This window comes from Lepidochelys olivacea (genome assembly GCF_965140295.1).
Source record: "Lepidochelys olivacea isolate rLepOli2 genome assembly, chromosome: 5".
Taxonomy (NCBI): domain Eukaryota; kingdom Metazoa; phylum Chordata; order Testudines; family Cheloniidae; genus Lepidochelys; species Lepidochelys olivacea.
In genome coordinates this window covers 70,369,046-70,383,321 of record NC_140415.1, presented here as the reverse complement: position 1 = coordinate 70,383,321, position 14,276 = coordinate 70,369,046, and the positions used below count along the sequence as shown (strand labels likewise).

The 14,276-nt window shown below is 41.9% G+C and overlaps 1 protein-coding gene across 1 annotated transcript in view; it reads right to left on the bottom strand.

The window, feature by feature from the left end:
* The window catches only part of MAN2A1 (mannosidase alpha class 2A member 1), a 212,097-nt gene that overhangs the window by 140,679 nt on the left and 57,142 nt on the right, over positions 1–14,276 (bottom strand). The window contains exon 4 of the mRNA XM_084629262.1: positions 2,680–2,851. Within this exon, the coding sequence (XP_084485388.1) occupies positions 2,680–2,851 (172 nt within the window). The remainder of the gene's footprint in view (positions 1–2,679; positions 2,852–14,276) is intronic.

Sequence of the window (14,276 nt, the reverse complement as noted above, 5' to 3'; positions counted from 1 at the left end):
CTAAATCAAAGAGGAAAACTGATGGAGAAGGAGTTGTGTGGACAACAGATAACAGGAACATGGAGGAAGAAAGGAGAGGAGAATCAGATTCACTACTGTTCAAAAGAGGAGAAAGTCTGGTCCAGAGAATAGAATGTAAGAGAAGGTGATGCCTCCACAAAAGAGGGTAGTTGCATAGGTAGGGTCAGATAAAGGGCTCCAGGTCTCTCCATAGCCAAGAGCTGGAAAGATAGAGATATGAAGTGGTCATGAACAGCTCTGGGTGTCTTTTTTTGGTTTGTTTAAACAGATATAGAATGGGCATTCCACGCAAAACAAGAGAAGAGAAGGAAGGAATGGGGAGTGAGCTTAGGAATGGCACAAGAGGGGTGGAGATGGGCCACTCATCACTACCACTCCCTAAATTTAATTTTCGATCAAGAGTTTTTAATCAGCTTTCAGGATGTATAAGTAGGGCATTGCCAGCAGACCGAGGGAAATGATCGTTCCCCTCTATTCGACATTGGTGAGGCCTCATCTGGAGTACTGAGTCCAGTTTTGGGCCCCACACTACAAGAAGGATGTGGAAAAATTGGAAAGAGTCCAGCGGAGGGCAACAAAAATGATTAGGGGAGTGGAACACATGACTTATGAAGAGAGGCTGAGGGAACTGGGGATGTTTAGTCTACAGAAGAGAAGAATGAGGGGGGATTTGATAGCTGCTTTCAACTACCTGAAAGGGGGTTCCAAAGAGGATGGATCTAGACTGTTCTCAGTGGTAAGCAGATAACAGAACAAGGAGAAATGGTCTCAAGTTGCAGTGGGGGAGATTTAGGTTGGATATTAGGAAAAACTTTTTCACTAGGAGGGTGGTGAAACACTGGAATGCGTTACCTAGGGAGGTGGTGGAATCTCCTTCCATAGAAGTTTTTAAGGTCAGGCTTGACAAAGCCCTGGCTGGGATGATTTAATTGGGGATCGGTCCTGCTTTGAGCAGGGGGTTGGACTAGATGACCTCCTGAGATCCCTTCCAACCCTGATATTCTGTGATTTCCAAAGGCTGTAATGTCTGAATCATAAATTAATTCCATAAAAACCCATTGAACAAGTCAAGTCAGAAATTGCCTAGGTAAAACTGCATGGGCAAATTCAGTACTAACATTAAACCAGATGCAGTGACTAAGGCAAGAATATGCAGTGAATGGATATAGAGAAAATATTTGTAATGCTAATTTAAGAGACTACTATAATACTGAAATAGGTAAACCTCTTACTTCTGCAGCTCCCATTGCTATTTTACTCACTTTCCTCTCTTTCTCTGCTTCCACCCTACCACATAATCCGTCATCACCATCCATACCCCCCCTACTAAGTCCCACATATTGTTAGGATTTGTGTTGTGGAATTCTCACAGACCTAATAAGATCCATAGGAAGTCAGCATCTTAGGAGTTCTATATGAGGGTTTAGCTGGAGACTAGGGGTAAGAAACACAACAGTGTGAGGTGGCATCTTCCAGCCCATCCCCTGGTTCACATCCCACCATGAAGTACATAACTAAGGTTTCCAACTCTTGTGATTTTAATGCGTGTCTTGATATTTGTTCTTTTTATCAGAGTCCCAGCTCTTGGAGTTTTATGATTAAATGAGAATCTCAGATTTATTTAAGTTTCTAGCCCACATCTTTGGAAAGAAGTTTGAAAATGTGAAAAATGCACCTTTACACGTTAAAAAACAGAAGACAAATACCTCCCCCCTTTTTTTAGCCTCATGATTTTTAAACCAACCATAATTTTGGAGGAGAACTTGACACGCTTTTTGATCACTTTGGGTAGGCAATAATGGGGAAATCTCAAACTTAATCTGTATTCATCTTCTACTCTACATTCGCAAGATAGATGGAGCAAACCAGCTTTAATTTTGGTGGAAAATTCTTATTCTACTTAGAAGCCCCACAAGCGATCAGTTTACATTTTGAGGACTATCCCCACAAGTTAAATGGAGAGAGGCTTGCTTCCATCCCCCACCTTTTCTTTTTTTAAGGGTAGCTTAAGATCACTGTAAGAGATTATCCTATTGTCATTAATAAAAATGTTGATACTTTCTCTAAATTTGATAGTACTCAAATAAAAAAGTCCTTGAACTTCCTTCAGCGAAGGAAGACAATTATTCTTTTATTGCTACAGAGTGTTGTCAAAAGGATTTTTTTTTAATCTGATGAACACCTCAATTCCTAAATGTCCTAATCAAGGAACCCATTATCATATGCACATATTTTACAGAAAGATTCTACCTTAGCTTCAGGCCCAACTTATCAATGTTGAGGCCAACGTAATTTTTGTGTGTGTTGGGGATGGGAAGTATAAGTTAGGCTTAAAATGAAAACTCAATTGCAACTTCAACTATGGAGCAGCTACTACTTGATCCAATATATGTACACAGATATTTTTATTTGGTTCTTTGCCAAATACAGTTGTCTTATATGCAGCCTGCCTCCAATTCCCTGAAAAAAACCTTATTAAAAATTATGAAAAAATGAAAGTATAACAATCATCCAGAATAATATTAAAAATAAGATAACTTTAAGAACTGTATACTTTTATCAACGAAGCTCTAAGTTTATATATATTTAAGCACATCATTAAGAGTTACAAAACTCTACAATATGGTATACAGCAGCAAATAATACAGATGTTCAAACCTTTTAACAGCATCCTTTTTTTGGCTATCTATTCCATCCCACCACTTTGAAAAGTAAGAGATTTCCGACCACATGAACTTCCTCCTGTTGTCTTCTTGCAATTTTACCACCATGTTGTTTAGGATATGTTGTGTCTGATCTCTGAAGTAGTCATCAAAAGTCTTCAACCAACCTGAGTTAAAAATAAGAATACATTGCATAAAATCTAAGTTTAAATGGTCCTACCTAAAGATTTTACCCCATCAGAAAAAGGGTTAGTTTTCAATGTTATTGTCTATCTCGCATTTAAACGCTCAAACCTTTCATACCATGGGCTATTTTGCAGTGATAGACTTTATAAGTCTGTCTCTGTTTTTCGGTTTTGGTTTTACAACTTTTATATCTTGTTTTTTCTTTAAAAAAACATACTCAACTTAAAAACGTAACATTCCAGCCTGTAGTACCCTACTTACAAAAAGATAAATTGTCAAACAGTTCAGTTACAAAAGCGTCTTGTAGTTTTAGCATAATCCATGATGAAGTAATTGCTAGGGTAAGGAGTTTGGTTATAGCGGCGGGGGAACAGAGAAAAAAAATTGGAAGGAAACACAGAAAGAAAAGGTTTAAACAGAGAAGGTCTGAAGCTTAATATTTGAAGCAGAAATGACCACTTAAAAAAATGTAAGCACCACAAAGAAAGAATTTAAACTACTGACCCTGTAGCTTCCTCTGCCTAGAAACCTGCAGCTACTGCCTCTTTTTGGTGGGATACCATCACCAGGGAAACACACCAAAATGCACTGCAGGCATTGATTCTGGGAAAGGAAATAAGTTGCCTGGACCCTAGGCAGTGTGATTCCTCCCACCAGCTCAGTGTTCAAGCCCTCCCTGACCACTCCCCCATCAAGGCTTAAAGGACAGTGGGAGGAAGTGACCATGAGATGGTCGAGTTCAGGATCCTGACACAGGGAAGAAAGGAGAGCAGCAGAATACGGAGCCTGGACTTCAGAAAAGCAGACTTTGACAACCTCAGAGAACTGATGGGCAGGATCCCCTGGGAGAATAACATGAGGGGGAAAGGAGTCCAGGAGAGCTGGCTGTATTTTAAAGAATCCTGATTGAGGTTATAGGGACAAACCATCCCGATGTGTAGAAAGAACAGGAAATATGGCAGGCGACCAGCTTGGCTTAACAGTGAAATCCTTGGTGATCTTAAACACAAAAAAGAAGCTTACAAGAAGTGGAAGATTGGACAAATGACCAGGGAAGAGTATAAAAATATTGCTCGGGCATGCAGGAGTGAAATCAGGAAGGCCAAATCACACCTGGAGTTGCAGCTAGCAAGAGATGTTAAGAGTAACAAGAAGGGTTTCTTCAGGTATGTTAGCTACAAGAAGAAAGTCAAGGAAAGTGTGGGCCCCTTACTGAATGAGGGAGGCAACCTAGTGACAGACGATGTGGAAAAAGCTAATGTACTCAATGCTTCTTTTGCCTCTGTCTTCACGAACAAGGTCAGCTCCCAGACTACTGCACTGGGCAGCACAGCATGGGGAGGTGGTGACCAGCCTTCTGTGGAGAAAGAAGTGGTTCGGAACTATTTAGAAAAGCTGGACGAGCACAAGTCCATGGGGCCGGATGCGTTGCATCTGAGAGTGCTAAAGGAGTTGGTGGATGTGATTGCAGAGCCACTGGCCATAATCTTTGAAAACTCATGGCAACCCGGTGAAGTCCCGGACGACTGGAAAAAGGCTAATGTAGTGCCCATCTTTAAAAAAAGGGAAGAAGGAGGATCCGGAGAACTACAGGCCAGTCAGCCTCACCTCAGTCCCTGGAAAAATCATGGAGCAGGTCCTCAAGGAATCAATTCTGAAGCACTTAGAGGAGAGGAAAGTGATCAGGAACAGTCAGCATGGATTCACCAAGGGCAAGTCATGCCTGACTAATCTAATTGCCTTCTATGACGAGATAACTGGCTCTGTGGATGAGGGGAAAGCGGTGGACGTGTTGTTCCTTGACTTCAGCAAAGCTTTTGACACGGTCTCCCACAGTATTCTTGCCAGCAAGTTAAAGAAGCATGGGCTGGATGAATGGACTACAAGGTGGATAGAAAGCTGGCTAGATTGTCGGGCTCAACGGGTAGTGATCAATGGCTCCATGTCTAGTTGGCAGCCGGTATCAAGCGGAGTGCCCCAAGGGTAGGTCCTTGGGCCCGTTTTGTTCAATATCTTCATAAATGATCTGGAGGATGGTGTGGATTGCACCCTCAGCAAGTCTGCAGATGACACTAAACTGGGAGGAGAGATAGATATGCTGGAGGGTAGGGATAGGATACAGAGGGACCTAGACAAATTAGAGGATTGGGCCAAAGGAAATCTGAGGAGGTTCAACAAGGACAAGTGCAGAGTCCTGCACTTAGGACGGAAGAATCCCATGCACTGCTACAGTCTAGGGACCGAATGGCTCGGCAGCAGTTCTGCAGAAAAGGACCTAGGGGTTACAGTGGACGAGAAGCTGGATATGAGTCAACAGTGTTCCCTTGTTGCCAAGAAGGCCAATGGCATTTTGGGATGTATATGTAGGGGCATTGCCACCAGGTCGAGGGACGTGATCGTTCCCCTCTATTCGACATTGGTGAGGCCTCATCTGGAGTACTGTGTCCAGTTTTGGGCCCCACACTACAAGAAGGATGTGGAAAACTTGGAAAAGGTCCAGCGGTAGGCAACAAAAATGATTAGGGGACTGGAACACATGACTTATGAGGAGAGGCTGAGACAACTGGGATTATTTAGTCTGCAGAACAGAAGAATGAGGGGGGATTTGACAGCTGCTTTCAACTACCTGAAAGGGAGTTCTAAAGAGGATGGATCTAGACTATTCTCAGTGGTAGCTGATGACAGAACGAGGAGTAATGGTCTCAAGATGCAGTGGGGGAGGTTTAGGTTGGGTATTAGGAAAAACTTTTTCACTAGGAGGGTGGTGAAACACTGGAATGAGTTACCTAGGGAGGTGGTGGAATCTCCTTCCTTAGAAGTTTTTAAGGTCAGGCTTGACAAAGCCCTGGCTGGAATGATTTAGTTGGGGACTGGTCCTGCTTTGAGTAGAGGGGTGGACTAGATGACCCCCTGAGGTCCCTTCCAACCCTGATATTCTATGATTTTATGACAGGGAAGAAGTTTCCAATAGCTCACCTGTCAGGTTTGCAGAGAGGGGATCTGAAAAAAAACCAGTAGGCCACACTCCTTCCCTCCCTCCACACACACAATCCTAATGCTTAAGAAGGGAGGTGAAGTACACTCAAAACCCTCCTCTTCTCTAAAAGATGCAAGAGGGGCTGGATTAAAGATGCCCAGCTTCGCTCTACATCCATGGCTGGAGAGGAAGGTGAAGAGCCATGTGTTTTCCCCTAGAAGAAGGACGAAGAGGAATGTAGCCAAGTAACAGTGACCTATGTTATATGGCTTTTAAAAGAAGCTAAAACACAGGTACTGAGGGAAAGGATTTATTGCTAAAGGTAATTGGGGATGGAAGATGTGCTTTGTGGATGCATATCAATTCTACCGGCGTAAAACACAAAGTGGAGAGTGACGAAAAAGGGTGCTCTGCAGGATCTTAACTACCTGCCTATGCCTCAAGTAGGGCTGTGAACAGTCAAGACATGCATTATTTAAATAGAAAATTGCCTGTCCCATACTAAATCAGTACGGGACATCTTTTATCCCGTATTTCAACATATTAAAAATATCATTATGAAAATCCAGTTTTTATTGTTACCTTACCTTCCAATGATACAAAGTTTGCAAAATTAGACAATTTAGTAATGCAGAATCAGTCCCATGATTTACTGAACCAATGTACCTATAGTGCAGGGAAATGGAAGGTTATACCTCACAAGTACTGACCCCCCTGCCAAACAGAGCCCCTTCCTGACCCTGGCCCTTCAACACAGCTCCAGGGCACACAGCCCCATCTACTTACCCTGCCAGACGGAGCCAGCACAGGGACAGCAGACAGGGAGACATTTAAGGACTGGAGTCAGCAGGGAGCCCTATCCAGCAGGGGACCTTTACTCTCAGATGCATCTTCCAATCACTCCCCTCCCAATCCTGCCCCTTCAGTGCTCCCTTGTTCAATTCCGGAGCTGGGCCCCAGCAGCCAACAGTCTGATTGCTTCACGATGCAGAAGGTTTCCTCAACTGCCACATGGTTAGTTCCCCCCCCACACACCCTTCGTGGTTCTGGACATCCCACCCCTGGCCCCCATGGGTACAGAGTACTCCTCCCCCATCAGGGTACTAAGGAAACAGTCCCGTACTTTTGAAATACGATTTTGGCAACCCTAGAAGGGAGAACATCTTGCCGTGAGATTCTTAACCCCCTCCCCAAAGACCCTATAAAAGTACACAGGGAAATATTTCATTCCTCTCTCTTTCACAGGCCCTGCTGGGAGCATTGTTTCTTCACCCCCTTCCCCACGGGTGTACAAGGAAGGGAGATGATCTCTATCTACCTAGAACACAAGTAGTCTCTTCCTGTTCCAGATGTCTGTAGCTGCAACTCATATTGCTGTTTAATGATGACAAAGGGAGGCAACAGGTGGCTTTGGAGTGAAAGCAGCAGCTGCAGAGCACCCGTCAAGAGTAAGCAACAGATAAGTAACTTGCCTCTGTAAAGTTTAAACACTAAAGGGGATTTTTCATCAACAACCCCATAACTCAACACAGTAGTCCAATACAGCTCTGGCAATAACTAGCATTAAATATTGCTTCAAGGCCAGCAGATTAATACAAAACAGTATTTTAGTGTGTGAAAACAAACAGAAAACCAACTATCCAAAAAAAGCTTCCTTTTTACTAAACAGAACTGCTCTGTCCAGGTATTTAGATCCTATGTACTTATCTTAGTGACTCAAATATTTTTTTTAACTAAAGTTTTACTTCTATTAGTATTGCGGAGCCAATACATTTTGGCAAAAACAAGCTAATTCTTTTCCAGCTCACACATCCAAATTGTTGACTAAGTTTCTAATGCAAAACTTTTGGTTTTGGTGATGTATGATAGCCACAAAGAATAAACCTTGACTTTCAGGTTTCAGATTAAGTTTGCAGAGCTGGCAGTTAGGGGGGAAAAAAGATCTTTTTACTCATAAATTGAGTAAAATAGATTTTTTAGGTCACAGAAGAAAAACGGAACCACCCTCAGTGCCAGTTTTCAGAGTGTAATAGCACTTTTTTCCTTATGCAGCAGCATCTCTTTTAAGCCTCAACTATGATTATAGCTAAAGCTTTTTTTAATCATATGTAAAATCTAGAGGAATCACCTCACAATTCTAAGTTTTGACAGATTTAGTAGTAGGGGGCCTAAGCTGTTGACAGGGTTCCTCAGCGGAGGGAAAGTACATCTTACAAGGAAAAAGTAATTAAAATCAGATTGCTTAAAAACTAAATATAACGTACAAATTGTTTGAGATTACAACAGGTTAACAAAACTAGACAATGAATTATTATATGCAGTAGTTTCAAGGAGACTGAAAAAGGAAAAGCAACAAACCAGAAAAATTTCTTATTTTCTCTAACTTGCTATTTTTATCAGAGCTATAACTTGCTGTGAACTACATCCATTCCAGGGAATGTTTTGTTGTGGAAGTTTTCATGCATTAGGAAGTGGGTTCAGAATTATTAATTCATTTTCCTTTCGCCTTTCAACAGTCAAAGACAAATATTTCAAAGATATTTATGTGAACCAGCATACCAGTAGAGGACTGAATTATGAACTGTTTACACCATGAAGTTCTTCTGGAATAGTTACAAATATTGCCTAGATGACCTCTCAAGGTCCCTTCTAGTCCTATGATTACCATATTATCACACAATTAATATAGAATGAATTGAAAGATAGCTTGTTACACTTTTTCCTATACACAGTAAAACAGGCACAATATAACAGTAAATTAGCTTTTATAGATGCTATACAATAGAGTAATCAAGAAGTTTTTTAAGTTGAATATTTTATATATTAATGCAAAATTTAATATATTAATATGAGACCAACTAAAAAACCAAACAAGTGGTACATTTAGCAAAAGAGGCTGCATGTCAGGTATTACAGTGGAACAGCAGCAACCCTGAAAGCATTGTGTAAACCATCTGGCTTTAACTAGCCCTTAAACCCTCTCTGTAGCTCCCAAAACTAAAAATTCAAAAGCCCCTAAAATAGAACTAGAAATACTCCCCTTGAATTTTTGATAGTACTGGGAATACTGACAAGCACTCCTAGACTTAGACTTTAGAAACACGTCGTACGCTTTTTGGTATCCTGTAGTTAACTAATCTTGGCCCCTACAATGTCCACCCACCACCGGGCCCCATGGGTAACATAGGGGACACATACAAAATTTAGTACTATTTTAACCTGTTCACTTTCCAGTTCTGTCCTGGAGTCTCCAGGAATTAAAGATTAATCTAATTAAAAATTATGTCATGTGATGAAACCCTCCAGGAATACATCCAATCAAAAACTGGCAACCCTAGCAGTAACTGCAGTTCCTTGAGATGTGTATCTCTATGGGTACTCCATTTCAGGTGTGCATGTGCCCCACCCGCCTTTGATCAGAGATTTTCATTAGCAGTGTCAGTTTGGTCCGTGCACGCACAGCTGATATCCTTGTGTCCCACACTGAGGCTACACCAGGCTGTGCAGGTAAACTACCCTCAGTTCCTTCTCCACCGCCAAGTCTCAGAAGAAAACTCCAAATCAGAAGGAAAAGAGGGCTAGTAGAGGTGTCTCTCCCTATGGGAACTCCACTAAGAAATACAATTACTGCACAGGATAAGTAACTGTTTTTCTTCTTTGAGTAGTGTCCCTATGGATGCTCCACATTTTTAATTAAAGCCATAGATGTAGACCAGGGATTGGCAACCTTTGGCACGCAGCCCCTCAGGGAAATCCACTGGCAGGCCGGGATGGTTTGCTTACCTGCAGCGTCCACAGGTTCAGCCGATCGCAGCTCCCACTGGCTGCGGTTTGCCATTCCAGGCCAATCGGGGCTGCAGGAAGTGGTGCAGACTGAGGGATGTGCTGGCCGTGTATTGGGAGAGCAGCTGAGGAGTGACTGGAAGATTTGGTTGGTGTTGGTTGGAGGAAGAGAACTCCAACCCCTAAATTGCCATGAACCTTCCACAAGTCTATGGAGTGTTTCACCTATTGAGGAACTGAAACCTGCTTGTCTAGGCTTTGTTTGTGTGATGAGTAAACTGATCTGAGCCAGTGCTGGAAACAGCAAAGTCTGTTGTTCTGTCGCAAAAGTTCAAGCCGCTATCTGACCTAGAGGTTGAAGACAGTTTCTTACTCAAGTCTGGAGGCTCTCTTGACTAGTTCTGACAAGGTTTGATAGTGTTATTAATATGTCCATGCCAAGGAATTCAGGGATACCAATATAAATTGTATAGTCTGTACGGAAGTCACTGTGGATTTTCAACTGAAGACCCAAGTCCAAGAACACAGAAAGTGCTTTCTGCATGATGGTCAATACCTATTGGTAAGATCAACCCTTGAACAACCAATCATGGGAATACTATGATCACCTGATGATGTAGGTAGGAAGCCACTACAGACAGAACCTTTGAACACACTCAGACCTGAGGAGAGACCTAATGAGAGTACCCAGTACTGAAAATGATCCTGACCTATGACAAAACACAGGAACCTTCTGTGGGACAGGTGTATCGCCATATGGAAAGAGGTGTCTTTAAGGTCAAGAGTAAAAAACCCATCCCCTGAATTGAGAGCAGGAATTATAGCTATCAGAGTCACCATCATGAACTTCTGAGACCTCATAAATTTGTTCAGGAGTCTTAAATCTAAGATTGGTCTCCATCCCCTGCATTTTTCTTTGGCCTGAGATAGAAACTCAAGTAGAAGCCCCTTCCCTTGTGCTGAGCAGGGGACAGCTCTATCACACCTATATGAAGGAAGTTAATTTCCAGCCTTAGTCAGAACTCGTGAAAGGGGTCCCCGAGGGAGAACGGGGAAGGTGGGTGAGAAGAACGGAGGTAAAATGGATGGTGTAACGCAATTATATTATTTGCGGCACCCGATTCTTAAGATGATATGCTCCCATGCTTACCAGAAATGAGAGACTTGGTTTCCACATGAGGAAGGCAGGTCAATCGTGGCAGCTGACAGGCTAAAGAGAGGGGAGGATCTGAACCCTTGACCATTCAGTCAAAACTGGCACTTTGAAGATGAAACTTGAAGCAAACTTTTGTTGGGTTTCTTGGAGATTCCAACAATCTCTAAACTCCAGAGAATTGCACTGCAGGTGGGGGATCTTTGAGCCTGTGATCTACTAAATTTTTGTTTGTTCACAGGAGTGCAGATACCTAATGAAAATAACATGATCCTGGAGTCTTTCAGTGCATGCAGTGGGAGAAAGGGTGGCATCCAGGGCTGCTTCACCAAGAGCAATCAGATCCCTGGACTTCTTCCCTGTCTCTTCAAGACTGATGAAACTGAAGGGAAGTTTCCATCACTGTTCTTCTTCCTTTAACGAAAGAGCTCCAACCAAAAAGGGAGGTGGATTAAACAGTACGGGGGATGTATAAGAGTCTGAAGGCAATGTGGTTCTTGATATCAAGAAATGGTAAATTATGCAAGCAACAGAGACTCTGGTGCAGCAATCTCGAAAAGTTCTTCAGGTACCTAAAGCTTTGTGGTATCAAGCAGACTTGTGGTACTGAATGGAGTTGCAGCACTGAGTAAAGTTGTGACACCACAGACAGTTATGATCATCCCTGCAGGATGGTACCAAGGGTTTTGAGCACTTCACAGACATTGCTGACATGGATAGAGGCTTAGTCTTACATGGTTCCAAACAGCCCAATAGGGGTACTGGGAGAGAAGTAAAGGCCAACAGTACTGATCTTTTGTGCTTGCTCTGACCATTTCTGATAGACTGTACATATCAGGGCCTTCTCAGAGCCATGCTTACTTTTCAAAGAGCTACAAGATTTTCCCGCCTTGGTGGTACCAGAGGAGCCCTTCACCTCTACGATACCAAGTCTTGAGGTCAAAGTCTCTGAATCTGCTGACCTGCTCAGAGAGCAAGGTCTTTTTTTGGTGGATTCCTTAAGAGTTGAGTTAGAGCGCCTTTTCTCGGAATCTTTAGAAAAGAGCTCTGAGACTTATCTCTTTCTAGGAAAGTGTTGTGCCAAGGTCAAAGAGATGCCAGAGACCCCGGGAGACTGGTCTACAGGGAGGTTTTCCTGACCTTGCTCCCAAACAGGAACAAGGGAGTGCTCCATGATTAACAGTTGCAGCTTGTTTTCCTGGCTCTTCCGTGTTGTGAGTTTGAGGGCTACACAGAAGTCACACTTCTGTGGGACACGCAACTCCCCTAGGCAGCAAATGCACTTAGAGTGTCCTTTGCTGATTGGGATAGTCTCTGTACATTTGAGGCAGCGTTTAAATCCTGGTGAACCAGGCATGCCCCTCAAAGGGATATTTCCCCAGAGGAAATAATACTCTTCAAGTAACTAACAAACTAACCTAACTAACTAATAACCAATACCTAAACTAAGCTAGTCCAAAGTCAGCAAGCAGCCGAGGTGCGGATACACTAAGCTCCATCCCTGACTAAGGTGGCTGAGAAGGAACTGAGGGTGAAATGCCCAAGCAGCCTGATGTGTCCTTGTGCTCCATGCCAAGGCTATGAGCAGTGCATGAGTGGACTGAAAGAACACTGCTAATGAAAATCTCTGATCCGAAGTATATGTGGCACACCTAAAGTGCAGCACCCATCGGGACACTAATCAAACAACATCATTAGGGAACTATGCCAAGACAAGACCAGGTTTACACCAGAAAAGGTTTGCTAGTATTCCTCCTACTGTAGATGGGAGTTATGCCAGGAAACAAAACAAAACAAAAGTTTTTAATGATTGAGCTTATTCCAGTTTCCAGAGCAAAGAAAGCAATACCAGCAAAAACACTTTTTTTGCCAGTATAATTGTGTTTACACTTGGGCTTTCGACAGTATAAAAATATAGCAAAAAAGAGAGTAACACCTCTAAACAACATTACCTTCCCAGTAAAAGTTTTTAGTGTAGACCTGGTCTTGGCCTGCATTGCTGTACCAGCTCCTTCCCATTTGTACCCAAAAGGGTATGTGGATCTGCACTGTTAAATTGCTTAATGGATAATTGTGTTACTTTTGTGGTTTTGTGTCAGGTGAAGTATGTGGTAACCTTAAACTTCTTAAACAATTCAAACATTTTTTTCTGGAAAGTACCCTCAACATACCCCTGCACAAGCCTACACCTCCCAACTTGCCCCAACTTTCAATCAAATCCATGCCTGGAGGATATTCGGCAGAGATAAGGTTAAAGTGCCCTTCATAAGGAATATAAAGTTTTACCATAGCAGATATTGTTTCTACTATTCCAGTTTTCCCATTCCTGCTCTCTGGTCAGTTCCTCTCAAGATCGTAACCCAGTCTCCATCTCCTACTTCAAGTCAGAAATAGTAAACAAGAGAAAAAATTGCCTAACATCCACTGCTCTGCCCATTTTTCATCTTATAAACTAAGTCCTAGGTCAAAATCTAAGCATAGGTTACTTTCTCATTTTCATGATGTTTGTTTATTACCACTGGTAGTCAAACGTGTTTCTAGCTACATCACAAGCAACATCAAATATTTTTATCATATAATATTTTTGGTGATGAATTGATGCTTCAGAAGCTTAGCTTTCATTTTAAAAGAACGCAGTGTTCCTAACCTTTTAAATGTGAATCCACCATGAGGTACTGTCTGCATGAGTCTGCACAGAGCTTAAAAAAAGTGTTCACTGCCTCCTTCATTTAACTGAATGGTTAATATGAAACCAAAATATGACCATTTAAAACAATATTAACTTTTTCATTGATTGTTTTAGCAGAAAAATCCAACTGCATTGTGTGGGCAGCATGCACGGGGTAAGGGAAAAGGCGATCATGCAAGAGGCTTGTCATTCCTAATCTTAATAATAAAACTTGCTTCAAAGAGAAGGTTGACATTATGCATAGCTTGAGTACTTTATCATTTATCAGACTAATGCACTCAAGACACTTATCCATCTAATGGGTTGCCCATTTCTTACTTTTTTAGCTCTTTAAAGTCATTCAAATTCAATTTCAGTGAACCTGAGAGTTCAAACATAACAGTACTAACAGCTTCCATTGATCAAACTAATTTGTACATGTAGTTTTTTTATAACCTTGTACTTGTATAGAATAATAATAAAAGCATACTTTTGAATTTCACTTAGAGGACAACAACTTCCCTAAAATTAAGACAGCTTACCTCCTCAGAAATGTGGAAATATTCTCTGCCAAACACTTCAAACTAAAAAGTGTACCACTAAATTTATCAACAATCCACAGCATGTAATCTTTCTGTAAAGTTATCTTTATAGTCCCCTGGATAAGACTAAACTACCACCAACTCTTAGTAGAATACATAACCATTAAATATACTTGACAGTCAGAAAAGCCAAAGAGGCCAAGATTAGGGACTAAAAGGGAGAGGTCTCAGTTTCTGGTAACTACATTAATGCTTCAAGATGAATGTGAAAGTCTCAGATACA